Below are 22,640 nucleotides of genomic sequence, written 5' to 3'. Positions count from 1 at the left end.
GGTCCGTTTATATGGGAGCTATACGTAAAAGTGGACCGATATGGCCCATTCGCAATACCATCAGACCTGCATCAATAACAACTACTTGCACCAAGTTTCAAGTCGATAGCTTGTTTCGTTCGGAAGTTAGCGAATTTCGGTCAAATAAAGGGTGGTTAAAATTTCAAGGGCCGATGTTGATTTTGAATAAAATACAAACTATTTAGGAAATTATTGTAATTTATTTAATTATGATATATTGGTATTACTCAATTATGTATGGAACAAAATATCGGCCAAATGGGCGCCGCGACCTCGGTGGCACACCTTCATCCGATGGTCCAAATTTTCGATGACGCTAAGGCATAATGGAGGTTCTATGCCGTTAATGTGCCGAATTATCTCATCCTTTAGCTCTTGAATTGTTGCTGGCTTATCGACGTACACCATTTCTTTCAATTAACCCCAAAGACAAAAGTCCAACGGTGTCAAATCACATGATCTTGGCGGCCAATTGACATCGTCATTACGTGAGATAACACGGCCATTGAATTTGTTGCGCAAAAGAGCCATTGTTTCGTTAGCTGTGTGGCAAGTGGCACCGTCCTGCTGAAACCACATATCGTCCATATCAATATCTTCCAATTCGGGCCATAAAAAGTTCGTTATCATCTCACGATAGCGAACACCATTCACAGTAACTGCCTGACCGGCTTCACTTACATACGGCCCGGTGATGCCGCCAGCCCATAAACCGCACCAAACAGTCACTATTTGTGGGTGCATTGGTTTTTCAACAATCACTTTTGGATTCTCATTCGCCCAAATGCGGCAATTCTGTTTATTGACGAATCCACTGAGGTGAAAATGTGCCTCATCACTGAAGATGATTTTCTTCGAAAATTGATCATCCACTGTTGCCATTGCTTGGAACCATTCTGCCCATTCACGACGTCTATGGTTCAAATTGAGTAAGTCTGAAATAGAGAAATGTCAAATAAAATTCGGAAAAAAACTTGGCGTTTACTTGTGGTTCATATTCGACATCGGACCTTACAATTTAACCACGCTTTATAAGCCTAGTGTGACCATAGCCTTAAGAAATCAGGCACTCAAAGCATCGAATTGATGGGTCATCCGCCGATGTTCGACACCTGAAGAAGCGGTTGATGCATTCAGAATTGATGCTTTGGAGATATCTCGATCAGAGAGGCAAAAGTGCTTCCACAATTGGATCCAACGCATTTAAAATTTTATAAAAAATTAGATCTTAATGGGGAATATTTTGGAAAACAATAAAACGATTTTCGATGATTAATAATTTGTTTTTGTTCTCTAATCCCGAAATATAAAAGGCAATCCTCGCACATATACGAAAGTACATCAAATGTACTTCGTACAACAAAGTCTTGAATTCACTACACAGATAATAAATGAATAATTTATTTATTTTATTGCCATGACATCGTGGAAACAATTTCGCATAGAAAATCCTACGAATCTTTATTTTCATTTTGTCCACGTTTCACATTTATTTTCTCCTAGATAGCAAAAAGGGTCCTTGCCAAAAAAATAACAAACCTTTTAACTTTTTGATAAACATTTTTGTCGCTCATTCCCTGCGGACAAAAGTGCACAAAAACTATTTTTACATATTTTTAATTTGTAGCAGATTTTATTAACTGGAAACTTGATCTTTTCTTTCGTTTGTTGTCTCATGTTCATGTTTTTGTTAGGAACCACGTTTTTCCATGTACCCCAGAGAGGAAAAACTGTTATCTACACCACCCACAAATGTTGACCATCTCCAGTGTTCGTTTTTCATTAGTTTTGTTTTCTATCCAAACTTTTTGTTGTAATTGAAATTTTTTCATTTAATTTCAGTTTTTATGCTATTTTCATGTACCAGAGAAATTCTTTGGAAGCGACATGTTTTTGTGTTTCGACATTATTCGGATGAGGTTTTTTGGGAAAATATTTTTCTATATTTTCAACAAACTGAGGTTTGGGGTTACCATTGCTGGACATTATGAATTTGGAAAGAGAGCCCATTTGTTTTTTATTTGTGGTTTATAGTTCTGCAGCACAAAAACAAATCGAAAATTGGTTATAAAGTAAATGTGGTTAGAAATCGGAAATGTATTTCTTTAGGAAAGAAACTAGGATGAATGCGACTATATTATAGCCTAAACTAACTCTTCTTAAACAACCCATCAAAGAGCTTCCAAAAATGTAGGATCCCCAATTTGTGATCCGGAAGTAGTGCCAACTTGGATCATCTCCAATGATTTTTACATGGGCTTGTCATAGGACGGAAGTACTCCATTTTTGGATTCTTTGCATTGCTTTAGAAGTTGTGTATTTTAAATTCTTTTTGATGAATAAATTTAAATTTAATTTTAAAACTAAAAAACAAAACTTTTAAAACTAAAAAACAAAACTTTGACATTCTAACTACTTCCTGCGATGTTCTTTATGATTATGAATAAAAAAAATAAAGAACGCTGGTTCAAATATCACCAGCAGTAATTTTTTTTAACAAATATTTTTCTACAAAATAAAAAAAAAATATTTTGTAGAAAAATGTTATATATAAATTTTATTTTGTTATTTTCGGCATATATTTTTATATAAACATATTTTTTCATTAAATCAACAAAAAATTAAAAATTATCGTAATTTGCAAAACCTTCCCAAAAGAACTTCCATGGAAGTAAAAAAGTCAAATGAAACAGGTTCAAATCCCAGCGGGGGTTGAAATTTAATTTTTTTATTATTATCTGTTTTACTTTTTTATTGATTTTCTTTTTTTTTGTGAAATTTAATTTACTTGTCCAAAAGGATTGCATCGGAAGTGGAAAAAGGTCGAATTGATATCCCGGGATGTGCTTTAAAAGAAATGTTTTTGGAACAACGTAAAATTTTTTTTACTGGGAAGTGGTAAACTTCTCTCTCTCTCTCTCTCTACCAATGCTCCCATAGATAACTAACATATAGTGTACCCATCGGTGTCAATCGCAGTTTGACAGTTCCCAAAATGAAGAATAAGCAAAGAAAATAGGAGAATTCAAAATTCTCTTTGATATTTGTTTTCTCAATTTTCCTATTTTATCCACAATTTGAGCATTTTTTATATATAGGATAATTTATTATCATATTAAATATTTAAAAGTTTATATTTGTACAGAAAATTGTGACCAAAACCCCGAATATACAAAATTTATTTTTTTTAGGAAATTTCCTCTCTACGAAAAACACAAAATGTCAGAGAATTCATTTGGTGTTAAGTAACATTTTTGATGCAGAGACGGACGTGTCATCTATTAGTTGATTATCTATGATGCCCCGGCGTGTTCCAAAAATAGCAAACACTGAGTCAAAATTTTATTTCTATAGAAATTTTTGTCAAAATTTTATTTCTATATAAAATTTTGTCAAAATTTTATTTCTATAGAAAAATTGTCAAAATTTTATTTCTATAAAAAATTGTGTCAAAATTTTATTTCGTAGACAAATTTGTCAAAATTTTATTTCTATAGATAATTTTGTAAAATTTTTATTTCTATAAAAAATTGTGTCAAAATATTTCTATAAAAAATTGTGTCAAATTTTTATTTCTTAGACAAATTTGCCAAATTTTATTTCTATAGACACTGAGTCAAAATTTTATTTCTATAGAAAATATTGTCAAAATTTTATATCTATAGAAAATTTTGTCAACATTTTATTTCTGTAGAAAATTTTGTTAAAATGTTATTTCTATAGAAATTTTTGTCAAAATTTTATTTCTATAGAAAATTTTGTAAAAATTTTATTTCTATAGAAAAATTGTCAAAATTTTATTTCTATAAAAAATTGTGTCAAAATTTTATTTCGTAGACAAATTTGTCAAAATTTTATTTCTATAGACAATTTTGTAAAATTTTTATTTCTATAAAAAATTGTGTCAAAATATTTCTATGAAAAATTGTGTCAAATTTTTATTTCTTAGACAAATTTGTCCAAATTTTATTTCTATAGACAATTTTGTAAAATTTGTATTTCTATAAAAAATTGTGTCAAAATTTTATTTCTTAGAAAAATTTGCCAAATTTTATTTCTATAGACAATTTTTTAAAATTTTTATTTCAATAGACAATTTTGTAAAATTTTTATTTCTATAGAAAATTTTGTCAAAATTTTATTTATATAGAAAATTTTGTTAAAATTTTATTTCTATAGAAAATTTTGTTAAAATTTTATTTCTATAGAAAATTTTGTCAAAATTTTATTTATATAGAAAATTTTATTTCTATAGAAAATTTTGTTAAAATTTTATTTCTTTAGAAAATATTGCCGAAATTTTATTTCTATAGAAAAATTTGTCAAAATTTTATTTATATAGAAAATTTTGTTAAAATTTTATTTCTATAAAAAATTTTGTCAAAATTTTATTTCTGTAGAAAATTTCGTCATATTTTGTTTCTATAGAAAACTTTGTCAAATAGAAAATTTTGTCAAAATTTTATTTCTATAAAAAATTTCGTCAAAATTTTATTTCTATAGACAATTTTGTCAAAATTTTATATAGACAATTTTCAAAATTTTATTTCTATAGACAATTTTGTCAAAATTTTATTTCTATAGACAATTTTCAAAATTTTATTTCTATAGAAAATTTCTTCAAAATTTTATTTCTATAAAAAATTTTGTCAAAATTTTATTTCTATAAAAAATTTGGTCAAAATTTTATTTCTATAGAAAAGTTGGTCAACATTTTATTTCTATAGAAAATTTTATTCAAAATTTTATTTCTATAGAAAATTTTGTCAAAATTTTATTTCTATAGACAATTTTCAAAATTTTATTTCAATAGACAATTTTCAAAATTTTATTTCTATAGACAATTTTGTCAAAATGTTTATTTCTATAGACAATTTTGTTAAAATTTTATTTCTATAGAAAATTTTGTCAAAATTTTATTTCTACACCCTCAAAAAAAATCGCTTCTTTAACATATGTTCCAAACATATTTTGCAGGAAGCACATATATTATTGGATACTGCCGAAATATTAATATGTTTGTTTTATGTGAACATATTATATGTTTGGAAGCATTTTGAGCCCAAAAATATCATATGCTTGGAAGAATGTTTCCCAAAGACGATTGTGCTCATTGCCTAACATACTCGTAATTTTCACTTCCACGAAATATTTTAGTTCTTGGCACCTTTTTCTGTAATACAAATAATGTTGAAGAAATTATTCACTTTTATAATTTTTTTAAATTTTACATTTCGCCTGCACGGAGAATCGAACCGAGGACCATTTTTTATATTTGAAGGCGTCCGTCAACTCCTCGTGGACAACTTATTAATAAAGAGGAACTAAACTTTGTTTTTATACATTTTACTGTGTAATTTTTCACTATTTCCTCCTTATTTCATTTTACTGTCCCAACTCTATAAAGAGTATAGTGCCCTTTCGTTATATTTATGAAGACCCCTGAGTTCTTTTAACGAACCAAGAAAAAAATTGTGCCCAAATGACAAACAAAACACATGTCCGCACATACATACCAAAATGATAAACAAAACACATGTCCGCACATACATAAAATGCTGCTCTCAAGGCGAAAACATATGCTGTTTGTTTTCAAATATCTATTCTCTTGGTTCCGAATGTCTATTCTCTTTATTCAAATTAAATAATATTTAGACTTAAGCATATCAAATTTTTGGCCTTATCATAAAACAGTTTTCCGAAACAACATACAAGCGGTTTCACAGAAATTGTTCTCTTTTGATTCTTTCGCTGTGTTATGTTGATTTCTTTCGTCAACTCTCCCGGTTTCCATCTCTATTTCTTTCTCTATACTCTCTCTGTCGCTTTGAATAAAATATCACAACATATGTATGTTTAGTTGAAATTTGTAAATTTATATATGTCTGCATTCACACATATGATTTTTATGAAACATTCATGCCTCAAACATAGTATATTCTAACATATTAATATAGATGTCCCAAACATTTAGTGTTAGTGTTGGAACATTACATGTTTGCACTTAAATATATTGTGTTTAAAAATTGTGCCTGAAACACATTTTGTTTATATCGGAACATATGAAAAACATATTTTTCTAACAGTGTATAGACAATTTTCAAAATTTTATTTCTGTAGACAATTTTGTCAAAATTTTATTTCTATAGACAATTTTCAAAATTTTATTTCTATAGAAAATTTATTCAAAATTTTATTTCTATAAAAAATTTTGTCAAAATTTTATTTCTATAAAAAATTTGGTCAAAATTTTATTTCTATAGAAAATTTCGTCAAAATTTTATTTCTATAGAAAATTTTATTCAAAATTTTATTTCTATAGAAAATTTTGTTAAAATGTTATTTCTATAGAAATTTTTGTCAAAATTTTATTTCTATAGACAATTTTGTCAAAATTTTATTTCTATAGAAAATTTCTTCAAAATTTTATTTCTATAAAAAATTTGGTCAAAATTTTATTTCTATAAAAAATTTGGTCAACATTTTATTTCTATAGACAATTTTGTCAAAATTTTATTTTTATAGAAAATTTTATTCGAAATTTTATTTCTATAGACAATTTTGTCAAAATTTTATTTCTATAGACTATTTCATTTCATTATTTATAAAATTTTGTCAACATTTTATTTCTATAGAAAAAATTGTCGAAATTATTTCTATAGAAAATTGTGTCAAAATTTTATATCTATGGGAAATTTGTCAAACTTTTATTTCCATAAAAATTTTTGTCAACATTTTATTTTTATAGAGGAATTTGTCAACATTTTATTCCTATAGAATATTTTGTCGAAATTTTATTTTGTTTGCTTTTTTTAGAAAATTTTGTCAAAATTGTAACTATAGAGTTGTCAAAATTTTATATTCTAGAGTGAAGTATGTCTTGCAAAATCTACCAAATAGTAGGGCTGTTTTCATTTAGCACGTGATGCAACATTTGTATGGGCTATCCAGAACATCGTGTTCTATCCAGAACATCTCATCAGTGTAAATCAATCCGATGTTGCCAGATTGTATTTTGATAAAGGGACGCTTCTTCGATTCACAATAGCAACTTATTGTGACTAATTTATCGAAAAATAAGAAATTCAAAGTTGTATGTTACCTTGTCATAAATAATCGCAGCAGTAAATATTTATTACTTTTTGAACATTTCATACATTAAAAATGCAAGATTTCACTTCTTTTCTGTGATTGTTTTTAAACAGCTGATGACATTGTTGCATATTTTTGGAGATGTCCTGGATAAACGAGTACTCTGTTTTCTTTTAGTTTTTCGCGGCATAGGGTTCCAGTGCTAAAAGAAAATAGTCCTAGTAAAAAATGTCAATTTTTTGGTAGAATTCTCTCAACTGCGGCAACAATGGAGAATATATACAAAACTGAGCACAACTGATAATCTATCAGTGTTTCGTTATATCAATGAAATGTGTCATTAAAATTGAGCCACAGGAACAAATTCGTCAGTACAACAAAATTGTTCGTTATTATGATGAATTTTCTGTTAAACAATGAAATGTTTCGTACTAATAACGAACGTTTTCATTGCCTTAATGAACACATTCGTTATTAGATATGAAACACTGTCGTTGGCTAATCCTAAAGTCTGATTTCAACCATATTTGCCTGTTACTATTTAATAACCATACTTTTCATTTTCAACTTTCCCAAATACAGACGAAATCGTTGAATAACAACTCTAATCCTTGTGGCTGTCATGACAACCACATCCATTATAGTCGCTATCAAATGTTCTAATTAAAATTCTGAACAGATCATATCTTTCAACAAACTCCAAAAAGTGAAAGTTTGTTCATGGAGAAAAATGCCAATTGGCTAGGATGTCCCAATGTAGCATATCCCAGGAGCATGACGATGGATGGTAGTTGGATAGATTCTGGGTACATGGACAAGTACATACATAGATGTGACTGTTTATGGTTTGCGGTGAAGAGTTAATTATTCACTACAACTTGTATAGGAGGAACTGGGGGAGGCAGATCAATATTATGTGAGATAGTGCAACAGTCAGTGATGACATCAATGTCATTATCATCATCTCGATTTAGTTGACAGTTAGCTGGTAGCTCTGCCATCGTCTATGACATTACAAACACACATCGTTAGCTTAATGTGTAAAGGTGCTAAGTCAACCTTTTACAAAAAAATGGATTAAGATGCAGATCGACAGATAAATAAAAAATACATAGTTTACCATAAAAAAATATATATTAAATATCTATTTTTATCTGTTTGGTAATGATGTGTAAAAGTGCTAAGTCAGAACCTGTTAAAATACACGTGCTAAATCAAATTTTAGGTTGAGTAGGCTTTGCTAAAAAATTTAATAGAAATTGTTTGTGTACGATTTTGCGGAAAGTTTAGTGTTTGTATTGAAAGCATTTATGGTAACTACATTTACAATTTTCGAAAATAGGTCTATTTCACAACTTATTAAGTTTTTTGTCTCTCCTATAAAATTTCAAAAATTTGACTTAGCACTTTTACACATTAAACTAACGATATATCGGTGCCTTAATTTCATTGTATGCTAAGTCGACAACAAATATTTTGTGTCAATAGACCTGTTTTCGTTTAGTAATCGATGCGAGAGATGTATGATCTATCCTGAACATTGTTGCACTGGTGTTCTATGTGGAACATCTCATTAGTGCAAATTGCGTCAGAGTTGATAAAGTGACGTTTTCTCAATTCACAATAACAATCAATTGTTATTAATTTGTTGAATTACATGAAATTAAATGTGTTAAAATGCCAGAAATAATCACAGCAGTAAATATTTATGACAATTTGAACTTACATTAAAAATAGAAAATTTCATTTGTTTTCTGTGACCCTGTGTAAAAATTGAAGGATCTAATTAGATATGATTAGATCTCAAAACAGGCCACTTTAGATCTATGCGGATTTACCCAGATATGATGAGATAGAAGTAGATATAATTATATATATAATTCCACATATGACGATCTGATGTTAGATCCAAGTATATCCTGCCAACATTATTTTTTTGAATTTGACGGCGCTTCTGAGAATCCCCATACGTCGGAAAAGCGCCGTCACTATTGAGAAGTTGTACCACGCCAAGTATATACGGCCGTAAGTTCGGCCAGGCCGAAGCTTATGTACCCTCCACCATGGATTGCGTAGAAACTTCTTCTAAACACTGCCATCCACAATCGAATTACTTGAGTTGCGGTAACGCTTGCTGATGGCAAGGTATCTTTAAATCTCCTAACACCGTCTTCTAAATTGTAAGTAAGTCCATACGTGGGATATATTAAATCAAAAAAGACCGAATTAATATGTCTATAATTCAGTTTGACAAAATTTTCTATAGAAATAAAATTTTCACAAAATTTTCTATGGAAATAAAATTTTAACAAAATTTTCTATAGAAATAAAATTTTCACAAAATTTTCTATAGAAATAAAATTTTGACAAAATTTTCTATAGAAATGAAATTTTGACAAAATTTTCTATAGAAATAAAATGTTGGTAGATTATTTTCGGCTCGAGTGGCAACCATGATTATGAACCGATGTGGACCAATTTTTGTGTGATTGGAGATCGGCTATATATAACTATAGACCGATATGGACCAATTTGGTATGGTTGTTAGCGGCCATATACTAATACCACGTTCCAAATTTGAACCGGATTGGATGAATTTTGCTCCTGCAAGAGGCTCCGGTTTACACAGTCTGACACAAGTTTACGTACGGTTAAAGAATTTATATTTTTATTAAATAATCAAATTTTAAAAAATATGCATATATATCCTTTCGTTTTAGTAAATTAATTTGAAAATCAAAGTAATTGTTAATTTTCAAGAATATTTTATTGATATGGATTATAAACAACAACAAGAAACATGTTTAGTTAGGAGGTAAAAAACTCAGGGGTATGTAAACTTATGTGAGACTGTGTATATGGGGGCTATATATAATTATGGACCAATTCTGGCACGGTTGTTAGAGACCATATACTAACACCATGTTCCAAATTTCAACCGGATCGGATGAATTTTGCTCCTCCAAGAGGCTCCGGAGGTCAAATCTGGAGAACGGTTTATATGGGGGTAATTATATATAGCCGAAATGGATGGAAATTATATGTTTGGAACTCAAATTTTTAACACAATATTTTTAAGTGCAAGCATATAATGTACGCTGCAATTAAAATAATGGAAGTAACCATTTGGCGCCTTAAAAATATATCCACACAAAAAAATTTCATAAAAACATTTTTTCTACCAGTGTATGCCCTAAGGTGAAACATAGTATGTTTGAACAATACAAACAATATTTTGTTTGGACCAATCCTGAAAATATATATACTTGAAGCAAAATGTGTTCGGGGTATATGTTACGGAAGCGATTTTTTGAGAGTGTAGCTGTGCATGTTTTTATATAGCCTCCATATAGATCGATCTCCTTGTTTTACTTCTTGATGGTATGGGTATGGAAGCCACAATTTTTATTGGATTTGCTTGGAATGATTTTTAGTTGTATATAAGCCTCGATAACCACACCCGAAGGAAAATTACTTTCTTCCGGAACGAAATTTGAGACAAACGAAATTTCCAAATCTATTGTCTCCAGTCTTTGTACCATTACTGTGGTTCACGATATAATAAGTTTGTGCATTTGTCTGTAACCCCCAGAAGGGTGGTTATACCAATCGCCTTAGAATAAAATTCTGAGTCGATTTAGCGATATCCCTTTGTCTGTCCGTCCGTCAATCTGTCTGCTGGTGTATTTTTGTGTGCATAGTCCAGCTTGGAGTTTAAGTCCGATCGTGCCCAAATTTGGGTATTTGTTTTGGCTCAAAGACGATCCAAATTGATTTTGAAGAAGAAAAAAAAATCGGTTCAGATTTAGATATAGCTCGCATATATGTATGGTATTTATAACTGATCTGGTCATAAATGATGTATTGATCAACGGATCTTTTTAAAATTTCGTATATTCAAATATTTTGTAAGTCTCGAAGAATTTTGCGAAATATCAGTCAAACCCGTTCAGATTTAGATGTAGCTCTCATATATATCTTTTGCTCGATATGTATTTATATGGCCCTGTAGGTCAGAGTTTCATTTTATTTTGCTTAAAATTTTGCACAAGGAGTGCAATTGTTATACCCTAAACCACATAGTGGTCAGGGTATAATAAGTTTGATCGGCCAAAAAATGTGCCTACCAGAAATATTGATTTTAGACCCCATAAAATATATACCGATCGACTCAGAATCACCTCCTGAGTTAATCTAGCGCTTGGTGTCCGTCCGTCCGTCCGTCTGTCCATGTATTTGTTGTTCACAGGATTCCGGTCGCAATTATTAACCGATTTTGATGAAATTTGGTACAGGGAGTTTTTTGGCCACAAGGACGAACGCTATTGATAGATATAGCTCCCATATATATGTATCGCCCGATTTCGACAAATGGGGTCACGTTGCGCGTTTTTTCAAACGGATCGTCACCAAATTTGGCAAAAGGCAATCTTCGCCCATCGCCCTTCAAGTCTGCAAAATTTCATCCAAATCGGTTCAGATTTAGATATAGCTCTCATATATATGTATCGCCCGATTTTCCCAAATTTGGCCACAAAACCTTTATTTATCAACCGATCTTACTCAAAGTTGGCTAAATATAATCTTCTATAGCACTAACTATATGTGCAAAAAATCATCGAAATCGGTTCAGATTTAGCTATAGCTCCCATATATATGTACCGCCCGATTTTTCTAAATTTGGCCATAAAACCCTTATTTATCAACCGATCTTACCCAAATTTAGCTAAATGTAGTCTTCTATAGCACTAACTATATGTGCAAAAAATCATCGAAATCGTTTCAGATTTAGATATAGCTCCCATATATATCTATAGCCCGATTTTCCCAAATTTGGCCATAGAACCCTTAGGTTAGGTTAGGTTATGTGGCCGCCCGATGTATCAGGCTCACTTAGACTATTCAGTCCATTGTGATACCACAGTGGTGAACTTCTCTCTTATCACTGAGTGCTGCCCGATTCCATGTTAGGCTCAATGACAAGGGACCTCCTTTTTATAGCCGAGTCCGAACGGCGTTCCACATTCCAGTGAAACCACTTAGCTTTGAAGCTTTGAAACCCTCAGAAATGTCACCAGCGTTACTGAGGTGGGATAATCCACCGCTGAAAAACTTTTTGGTGTTCGGTCGTAGCAGGAATCGAACCCACGGCCTTGTGTATGCAAGGCGGGCATGCTAACCATTGCACCACGGTGGCTCCCTTATTTATTAACCGATCTTACTAAAAATTTGCTAGATCCAGTCCTCTATAGTCCTCCAGTCCTCTAAGATGTAGATATAGCTCACATATATGTATCACCCGATTTTGAAAAAATCGCCCCTAATAACCTTATGTTTGACCATACAGGCTTCATTTCTTAACTGATCTTACTCAAATCCTGCACAAGGTAACCTTTTGTGGTATTAATCAAACCCGCAAAATATTATGCAAATTGGTTCAGATTTAGATATAGTTTCCATATATATGCATCGCTCGATTTTCCCAAATTTGGCCATAGTACTCTTATTTATTAACCAATGTTACTCAAATTTCAAATTTTGATGTACTAGCCGATTGTACTTATACGTACTTGTAGCTCTTACATAAGAATATTACTCGATTTTTACAAATTTGTATTTATTACCCACACTAATTTAACGATTTTCTCTTTTTTAATAATGGGCTCAATATTAGTGACATACTAACTCCGTAGGCGCAATATCAACACAGCCAGTGTTTCAAGAAGTAGGGGAAATTCCCTATATGTACACCCATAGAAAAAATCATGAACGGCGTTGTCATTTCAAAACGTTTCGTTCATGAAAGTGAATCAACACACATGTATTGTCAAACTGAGAACAGACGGGGTCAATCTGACAACGTTAAAATGACACCATCCGTTGCCAAAACAACAACGAGCGTTCATGATCTGAAAACGTAATGGTTACGAATTTATAAACAAAATTAAAAAAAAAAAATCCGCTGCCGTGACTCGAACCTGTGTTGTGTGCACCACACGCGTTACCAGTCACTTTAGCTCATTGCACCACCGGCGGAGTTGCCATAACAACGTCTGACGATTATTTTAAGAATTTTCATGGAAAAAGAAAAACGAATGCCGTTCATGAAATCGTGAACGCCCGTGGACAAAATCGTGAACATTCCGTTTTGATTTTTTGTGAACGTTTCCGTTTCATTTTGTCACCGTCCGTTCACGATTGTGAAACGCAATTTTTCTATTAGTGTAGGGTTTTTCTAATATTTAGCGTCTTGTAGGGACGTAGGGCCACAATGTAGGACATTTTCACTCAACACAATTTGTAATAATTTTTACATTTTGGTGGCTCTAGAGGAGGAAATTAGAAGCCGGCAAGGCTTGATCTTTAACAATGTGTGGTAAACTTTATTCCTGTAGAGAATTTTGTCAACATTTTATTTCTATAGAACATTTTGTCAAAATTGTATTACTATAGATTTTTTTTAAATATTATTTCTATAAAAAATTTTCTCAAAATTTTATTTCTGTGGAATTTTTTCTCAAAATTTTATTTCTATAGAACTTATTGTCAAAATTATATTTCAATAAAAAAATTTCTCACTAAAATTTGTTTATAGAAACTTTTTCCAAAATTTTATTTTTATAGAGATTTAATAAAAAAGATTACTAATTTGGGTAGAATTCTACCAACTGTGGCAACGGTGGTGGTAATACAAATTTATATTCTAAGTTATATACGTTACATATTCATGTTTTAAGATAATAAAGTACTTTTGTTTTGTAAAATTTTTTAAATTTAACGAAAAATATAGTAGGGCAAATTGTTTGGGAATGTATGGGAAAGTAGGGACCTGTTTTTTTGTCCTTGTAGGGTAAACCGAACATTTTCCGTGGCAACATTGACTATGAGCTATAGTCAGATTGACACAAAACACCCATAGACATGTACCCCTTAATTTTCTTAAATATGCAACTGCGGTTTATCTCCCAGACCTATATGTTACCCCACAAATGCTTATAATTACAAATTCTGTAATGGTGGTTTAGGGTATGATATAGTCGGCCCCTCCCGACTTTCTACTTTACTTACCCCCATTTTCATGAAGTTCCGTTAGTGCTCCGTTAACTAACGAACTTTTAAACCGTATTGTGGACATAACTGCCATCTTGCCTGTATATTCCACATGCCAGTTAGGAACTTAACTGTTGAAAATTTTTCAGTTAAAGTTAACCGAAAGAAGATATTTGCAATTTACTTTCTGTTAACTGGGAGTTAAAGCCTAACGGAGCTACATGAAAATGGCCGTTACTTGTTTTTATTGTTAAGTGTGCCAACTTTGGTTCAAATCGGTTGGTTCATATATATCCCATATATATCTGTTGGTCGCTTTACATTCATAAGACCATATTGGGCAAAGTTTTACTCCGACAAAAGAAACAAGTATATACGGCCGTAAGTTCGGCCAGGCCGAATCTTATGTACCCTCCACCATGGATTGCGTATAAACTTCTACGAAAGACTGTCATCCACAAATTTCAACTCACATGGTTGTTAAATATCATATACTACCACCACGTACCAAATTTCAACCAGATCGGATGAATTTTGCTTCTCCAAAAGGCACCGGAGGTCAAATCTGGGGATCGGTTTATATGGGAGCTATATATTGTTATGGACTGATAGGAACCAATGCCTGCATGGTTGTTGGATACCCTATACTAACATCACGTACCAAATTTCAAACGAATGGGAAGAATTTTGCTCTTCCAAGGTGCTCCGGAGGTAAAATCTGGGGATCGGTTTATATGGGGCCTATATATAATTATGGACCGATAACGACCAATTTTTGCATGGGTGTTTGAGGCCATATATTAACATCACGTACCAAATTTCAGCCGGATCGGATGAAATTTGTTTCTCTTAGAGGCTCCGCAAGCCAAATCGGGGGATCGGTTTATATGGGGGCTATATATTATTATGGACCGATGGGAACCAATTTTTGCATGGTTGTTAGAGACCATATACTAACACCATGTACCAAATTTCAGCCGGATCGGATGAAATTTGCTTCTCTTACAGGCCTCGCAAGCCAAATTTGGGGGTCAGTTTATATGGGGGCTATACGTAAAAGTGGGCCGATATGGCCCATTTGCAATACCATCCGACATACATCAATAAAAACTATTTGTGCCAAATTTCAAGTCGATAGCTTGTTTTGTTCGGAAGTTAGCGTGATTTTAACAGACGGACGGACATGCTCAGATCGACTCAGAATTTCACCACGACCCAGAATATATATACTTTATGGGGTCTTAGAGCAATATTTCGATGAGTTACAAACGGAATGACAAAGTTAATATACCCCCCATCCTATGGTGGAGGGTATAAAAATCTTCTTTCAATGCATCCACAGTATATGAAGACGAATTTTATTCTCTATAGCGAGAGGTTTGTCCCTCTATATCATTTTTATTTCTATTGATTTATGCTATTTTGTAATAAAACTATATCGTAACTCCCCTCCTGTATTATTCATTAGTAATTCATTAGTTTTCCTTTGTTTTCGTTTGGTATTTTCTATTACAGGCGATGTAGAAAGTGCGCTCACCATGACAAATGAATTGTTGCAGCTGCTGCCCTCACATGAACGTGCTAATGGCAATAAAGTTTACTATGAAAAGGAACTAAAAGAGCTTTCGGTGAAAAAGAAGGTCAAAGGTGATGATGGAACCGATGAAACTCCAAAATCAGATTTGGTAAGGTCTTCAAATGCAAACACAAAAAAAAACCAACACTATTATATTTTTTTGCATATTAATTTATGTACGCTTTTTTTCTCTTCCTCTCTCTCCTTTAGCCAATATCAAAGGCGGAACCTTCTCTATATGATTACACAGAACGCAAAGCTTATGAACTCTTGTGCCAGGGTAAATTAAAACCCACCCCTGAACAAATTAGACCATTACGTTGTCGTTATGTTGACAATAATAATCCCTATTTGAAAATTGGCCCCATGAAAATGGAAGAAGCTTTTAAAGATCCCTATATTGTTGTTTTCCATGATGCCATGTTCGATTCGGAAATTGAAGTTATTAAGAAAATGGCTAGACCACGTTTCCGCAGGGCTACTGTGCAAAATGCAATTACTGGAGAATTGGAAACGGCCAATTATCGCATTAGTAAATCGGCTTGGTTGAAAACTGAGGAACATCCTATTATCCGGGATATTGTTATGAGAACGGAAGCTATGACTGGTTTGGATATGATATCGGCGGAAGAGTTGCAGGTGGTTAACTATGGCATTGGTGGTCATTATGAGCCTCATTTCGATTTTGCTCGGGTATGTGTTGTGTGATAAAGAGGAATTTAGACGTTTAACATAATTAAGGTTTAATGTATATAGATGATAAAATTAGCGTTAAGATTATCTTTATGAGGCCTTATTTTACTACTATTGTAGTGCATACTTTTAGGGTTACACAATTTTTAATGAGTACAAAAATTATTTACTGCCTAAAAGTATGCTATAGCTTTGAATATTTGTATTTTATTGTTATAAAAATTTTAGAAATAATAGTAATGTTGGTTTCTTCTTCAATCGATAATAATAACGATTGAAGAACAATAACAAAATTAAACAACGAACGCTCAAAATGAACCCAGCCAAAGAACTCAAATCGATGATTTGACTTTGGCAAAGGAAAAGTGATATCTTTTGGGCAAATTTATGAAGCCAAAGTCTATTTACAAAATCCTTTTTTGGAGAGTAATTCACATTTGTTTTAGTGAATTATACGAATCTATTCTGATAATTGGTTGATAGTTTCGCTGCGAGTAGAGGATGCAAATGACGACATTTGGAGTTCCGAAACGATCGTTGTTTTCTACAGAAATAAAATTTTGACAAATTTTTCTATAGAAATAAAATTTTGACCAAATTGTCCATGAAAAAAAAAATTTTTTCGATATATATATAAAATTGCGGCAAAATGTTCTATAGAAATAAAATTTTGAAAAAATTTTATATAAAAATAAAATTTAGACAAAATTTTATATAGAAATAAAAATTTGACAAAATTTTACATACAAATAAAATTTTTACAAAATCTTATATAGAAATAAAATGTTGACAAAATTTTCCATAGAAATAAGATTTTGTCAAAATTTTTCCAAAGTAATGAGATTTTGACAAAATTTCTAATTTTGAACAAATTTCCAATAGATATAAAATTTTGAAAAACAATTTCTATAAAAATAAAATTTTGAAAAAAAAATATTTAGAAATAAAATTTTGACAAAATTTTCCATCGAAATTAGATTTTGACAAAATTTTCTATAGAAATAAACTTTTGACAAAATTTTCTATAGAAATAAAATTTTGATAAAATTTTCTATAGAAATAAAATTTTGACAAAATTTTCTATAAAAATAAAATTTTGACAAAATTTTCTATAGAAATAAAATTTTGACAAAATTTTCTATAGAAATAAAATTTTGACAAAATTTTCTATAGAAATAAAATTTTGACAAAATTTTCTATAGAAATAAAATTTTGACAAAATTTTCTATAGAAATAAAATTTTGACTAAATTTTCTATAGAAATAAAATGTTGACTAAATTTTTTATAGAAATACAATTTTGACAAAATTTTCTATAGAAATAAAATTTTGACAAAATTTTCTATAGAAATAAAATTTTGATAAAATTTTCTATGGACATAAAATGTTGACAAAATTTTCTATAGAAATAAAATTTTGACAAAATTTTCTATCGATAGAAAATTTTGACAAAATGTTCTATTGATATAAAATTTTGGCAAAGTTTTCTATCGATATAAAATTTTGACGAAATTTTCTATTGATGGAAAATTTTGACATAACTTTCTATAGAAATTAAATGTTGACAAAATTTTGTACAGAAATTAAATTTTGAAAAAATTTTCTATAGAAATAAAATTTTGACAAAATGAAATGTTGACAAAATTTTCTATCGGTATAAAATTTTAACAAAATTTTCTATCGGTATAAAATTTTAACAAAATTTTTTATAGGAATAAAATTTTGACAAAATTTTCTATAGAAATAAAATTTATACAAAATTTTCTATAGAAATAAAATTTTGATAAATTTTTTTTTGGAATAAAATGTTGACAAAATTTTCTATAGAAATAAAATTTTGACACAATTTTCTATCGATAGAAAATTTAGGAATAACATTTTGACAAAATTTTCTATAGAAATAAAATTTAGACAAAATTTTTGATAGAAATGAAATTTTGACAAAATTTTCTATCGGTATAAAATTTTAACAAAATTTTCTATAGAAATAAAATTTTGACACAATTTTCTATAGAAATAAAATTTTGACAAAATTTTCTATAGAAATAAAATGTTGACCAAATTTTCTATAGATATAAAATTGTGTCAAAATTTTAAATAGAAATAAAATGTTGACAAAATTTTAAATAGAAATAAAATTTTGACAAAATTTTAAATAGAAATAAAATTTTGACAAAATTTTATTTTCTATAGAAATAAAATTTTGACAAAATTTTCTATAGAAATAAAATTTTGACAAAATTTTCTGTCGATATAAAATTTTGACGAAATTTTCTATTGATATAAAATTTTGACATACCTTTCTATAGAAAAAAAAATTGACAAAATTTTCTATAAAAATAAAATTTTGACAAAATTTTTGATAGAAATGAAATTTTGACAAAATTTTCTATCGGTATAAAATTTTAACAAAATTTTTTATAGGAACAAAATTTTAACAAAATTTTCTATAGAAATAAAATTTAGACAACATTTTTTATAGAAATAAAATTTTGACAAAGTTTTCTTTAGAAATAAAATTTTGGCAAAATTTTCTATAGAAATAAAATTTTGACAAAATTTTTTATAGAAATAAAATTTCGACGAAATTTTCTATGGAAATAAAATTTTGACGAAATTTTATTTCTAAAGAAAACTTTGTCAAAATGTTATTTCTATAAAAAATTTTGTCAAAATTTTATTTCTATAGAAAATTTTGTCACAATTTTACTCCTATAGAAATGAAATATAGACAAAATTTTCTATCGGTATAAATTTTTAACAAAATTTTTTATAGGAATAAAATTTTGACAAAATTTTCTATAGAAATAACATTTTGACAAAATTTTCTATAGAAATAAAATTTTTTTATAGAAATAAAATTTTGACAAAGTTTTCTTTAGAAATAAAATTTTGACAAAATTTTCTAGAGAAATAAAATTTTTACAAAATTTTCTAGAGAAATAAAATTTTGACAAAATTTTCTAAAGATATAAAATTTTGACAAAATAAAATTTTTACAAAATTTTTTATAAAAATTAAATGTTGACAAAATTTTCTAAAGAAATAAAATTTTGACAAAATTTTCTATATGAATAAAATGTTGACACAATTTTCTAGAGAAATAAAATGTTGGCAAAATTTTCCAGAGAAATAAAATTTTGGCAAAATTGTCTATAGAAATAAAATTTTGGCAAAACTGTATAAATATAGATATAAAATGTCGACCAAATTTTCCATAGCAATAAAATAAATTGTGAATTACATAGATGATTTGTTTTTTCTTCCCAAAAAAAAAATGTTCCATACATATAGATGAAGAAACGAATTTGGACAGTTATGAGATTGAAGAATAAATGAAGAAAATAAAAGAAATTCTAAAATCACTTTGATTTTCTTTTTCACAATTCTTCAATTTTTTTTCTCTTTGAGAAAAACACTAACCGAGAGATGGGTCATCTGTTTTTACAGTTATATATGTTTGTAATCTTTTAAATATTCTTTCTGTTTCAATTTATGTTTGCTAATGCTATTTCTTTTTTGTGTGTTTGTTTTTAGCGAGAAGAAGTTCGTGCTTTCCAAGGCCTAAATACTGGCAATCGTATTGCCACAGTTCTATTCTATGTGAGTATTTCATTGATACTTTATTTTCAAAAAAATATATATAGAAAATACATAATTAGAGAAAAAAATTGAATTTCTCAAAATTATTGTATACCCATGGCTATTATGCTAATTGTACAACTTTGCACTAAAAAACCAATATTTTCGAATTTTCTAAAAATTTTAAATTGAAACATTTTTTGATAAATCGGCTAGATTTTGCTTCGGATATGAGAAATTCGTCGTTGCTTTTTGTCTTTTTTTAATTTTTTTTAAGTACCGAACTAAAGTCGAAAGGTATTATTTTCTTTTGCCTTCGGAAATTTTCCCATTTTCTTTGAATATATATTTTCATTGTTTTCTCCTCTTTCTAGATGAGTGATGTTGAACAAGGTGGTGCTACCGTCTTTACCGCAATCAATGTCGCCCTAACGCCGAAAAAAGGTACCGCAGCTTTCTGGTTTAATTTACATCGTTCTGGTGATGGTGACTACCGTACAAGGCATGCAGCTTGCCCCGTTCTTACTGGTTCCAAATGGGGTAAGAGCAATTAACTTTGTTTTTCGTTTGGTGGAATATTATCTTATTCCAAAAATATTATGGATATTTTTAGGAGTCAAAGTTTAAGAATCGGTGTTGAACAAATTTTCTATAGAAATAAAATTTTGACAAAATTTTCCAAGGAAATGAGATTTTGACAAAATTTCCAATATAAAAAAATTTTGACAAAATTTCCAATAGAAATAAAATTTTGACAAAATTTCCAATAGAAATAAAATTTTGAAAAAAATTTCTATAAAAGTAAAATTTAGGAATAAAATTTTGACAAAGTTTTCCATACAAATTAGATTTTGATAAAATTTTCCATGGAAATTAGATTTTGACAAAATTTTGCTATAGCAATTAAATTTTGACAAAATTTTCTATAGATATAAAATTTTGACGAAATTGTCTATAGAAATAAAATTTTGACAAAATTTTCTGTAGAAATAAAAATTTGACAAACTTTTCTGTAGAAATAAAAATTTTACAAACTTTTCTATAGAAATAAAATTTTGGCAAAATTTTCTATAGAAATAAAATTTTGACGAAATTTTCTATAGAAATAAAGTTTTGACAAAATTTTTCATAGAAATAAGATTTTGTCAACATTTTTCCAAAGAAATGAGATTTTGACAAAATTTCCAATAGAAGTAAAATTTTGACAAAATTTTCAATAGATATAAAATTTTGAAAAAAAAATTCTATAAAAATAAAATTTTGACAACATTTTCAATAAAAATTAGATTTTGATAAAATTTTCTATAGAAATAAAATTTTGACGAAATTTTCTATAGAAATAAAATTTTGACGAAATTTTCTATAGAAATAAAATTTTGACGAAATTTTCTATAGAAATAAAATTTTGACAAAATTTTCTATAAAAGTAAAATTTTGACAAAATTTTCTATAAAAATAAAATTTTGACAAAATTTTCTATAGAAATAAAAATTTGACAAATTTACTGTAGAAATAAAAATTTGACAAACTTTTCTATAGAAATAAAACTTTGGCAAAATGTTCTATAGAAATAAAATTTTGATAAAATTTTCTATAGAAATCGAATTTTGACAAAATTTTCTATAGAAATAAAATTTTGATAAAATATTCTATAGAAATCATATTTTGACAAAATTTTCTATAAAAATAAAACTTTGACAAAGTTTTTCATAGAAATAAAATTTTGACAAAATTTTCCATAGAAATAAAATTTTAACGAAATTTTCTATAGAAATAACATTTTGGCAAAATTTTCTATAGAAATAAAATTTTGACAAAATTTTCTATAGAAATAAAAATTTGACAAAATTTTCTGTAGAAATAAAAATTTGACAAAATTTTCTGTAGAAATAAAAATTTGACAAACTTTTCTATAGAAATAAAATTTTGGCAAAATTTTCTATAGAAATAAAATGTTTACGAAATTTTCTATAGAAATAAAGTTTTGAAGAAATTTTCTATAGAAATAAAATTTTGATAAAATTTTCTATAGAAATAAAATTTTTTAAAAATTTTCTATAGAAATAACATTTTTTAAAAATTTTCTATAGAAATAAAATTTTGACAACATTTTCCATAGCAATTAGATTTAAATAAAAATTTTCCATAGAAATCAAATTTTGACAAAATTTTCTGAAGACATAAAATTTTGGTAAAATTTTCTATAAAAATAAAATTTTGACAAAGTTTTCTATAGAAATAAAATTTTTACAAAATTTTCTATAGAAATAAAATTTTGACAAAATTTTCTATAGAAATAAAATTTTGGCAACATTTTTTATAGAAATAAAATTTTGACAAAATTTTCTATGGAAATAAAATTTTTAAAAAATTTTCTATAGAAATAAAATTTGGACAACATTTTCTATAGAAATAAAATTTTTAAAAAAATTTCTATGTAAATAAAATTTTGACGAAATTTTCTATAGAAATAAAAATTTTGACTAAATTTTCTAAAGAATTAGAAAATTATGTCTTCTATTTGCTCAAAAATTGGAGTACTGTATAATTTAAGGTACAACAAAATATACCGCAAACTTTTTTTTGTTCTTGGTAACACTTTGGGTAAATTTTTAGAAATTAAGAAT

The 22,640-nt window shown here is 28.6% G+C and overlaps 1 protein-coding gene across 3 annotated transcripts in view; it reads left to right on the top strand.

Annotated features, from left to right (window-relative positions):
• Positions 1–22,640, top strand: part of PH4alphaEFB (prolyl 4-hydroxylase subunit alpha-1) — a 173,887-nt gene that overhangs the window by 148,919 nt on the left and 2,328 nt on the right. For all 3 annotated transcript variants that reach the window (XM_075292744.1, XM_075292743.1, XM_075292742.1), the window contains 4 exons: positions 15,679–15,848; positions 15,950–16,432; positions 19,969–20,034; positions 20,388–20,553. In XM_075292744.1, the coding sequence (XP_075148859.1) occupies positions 15,679–15,848; positions 15,950–16,432; positions 19,969–20,034; positions 20,388–20,553 (885 nt within the window). The remainder of the gene's footprint in view (positions 1–15,678; positions 15,849–15,949; positions 16,433–19,968; positions 20,035–20,387; positions 20,554–22,640) is intronic.

This window comes from Haematobia irritans, chromosome 1 (assembly GCF_050003625.1).
Source record: "Haematobia irritans isolate KBUSLIRL chromosome 1, ASM5000362v1, whole genome shotgun sequence".
NCBI lineage: Eukaryota > Metazoa > Arthropoda > Insecta > Diptera > Muscidae > Haematobia > Haematobia irritans.
This window is presented reverse-complemented; position numbering and strand designations above follow the sequence as displayed.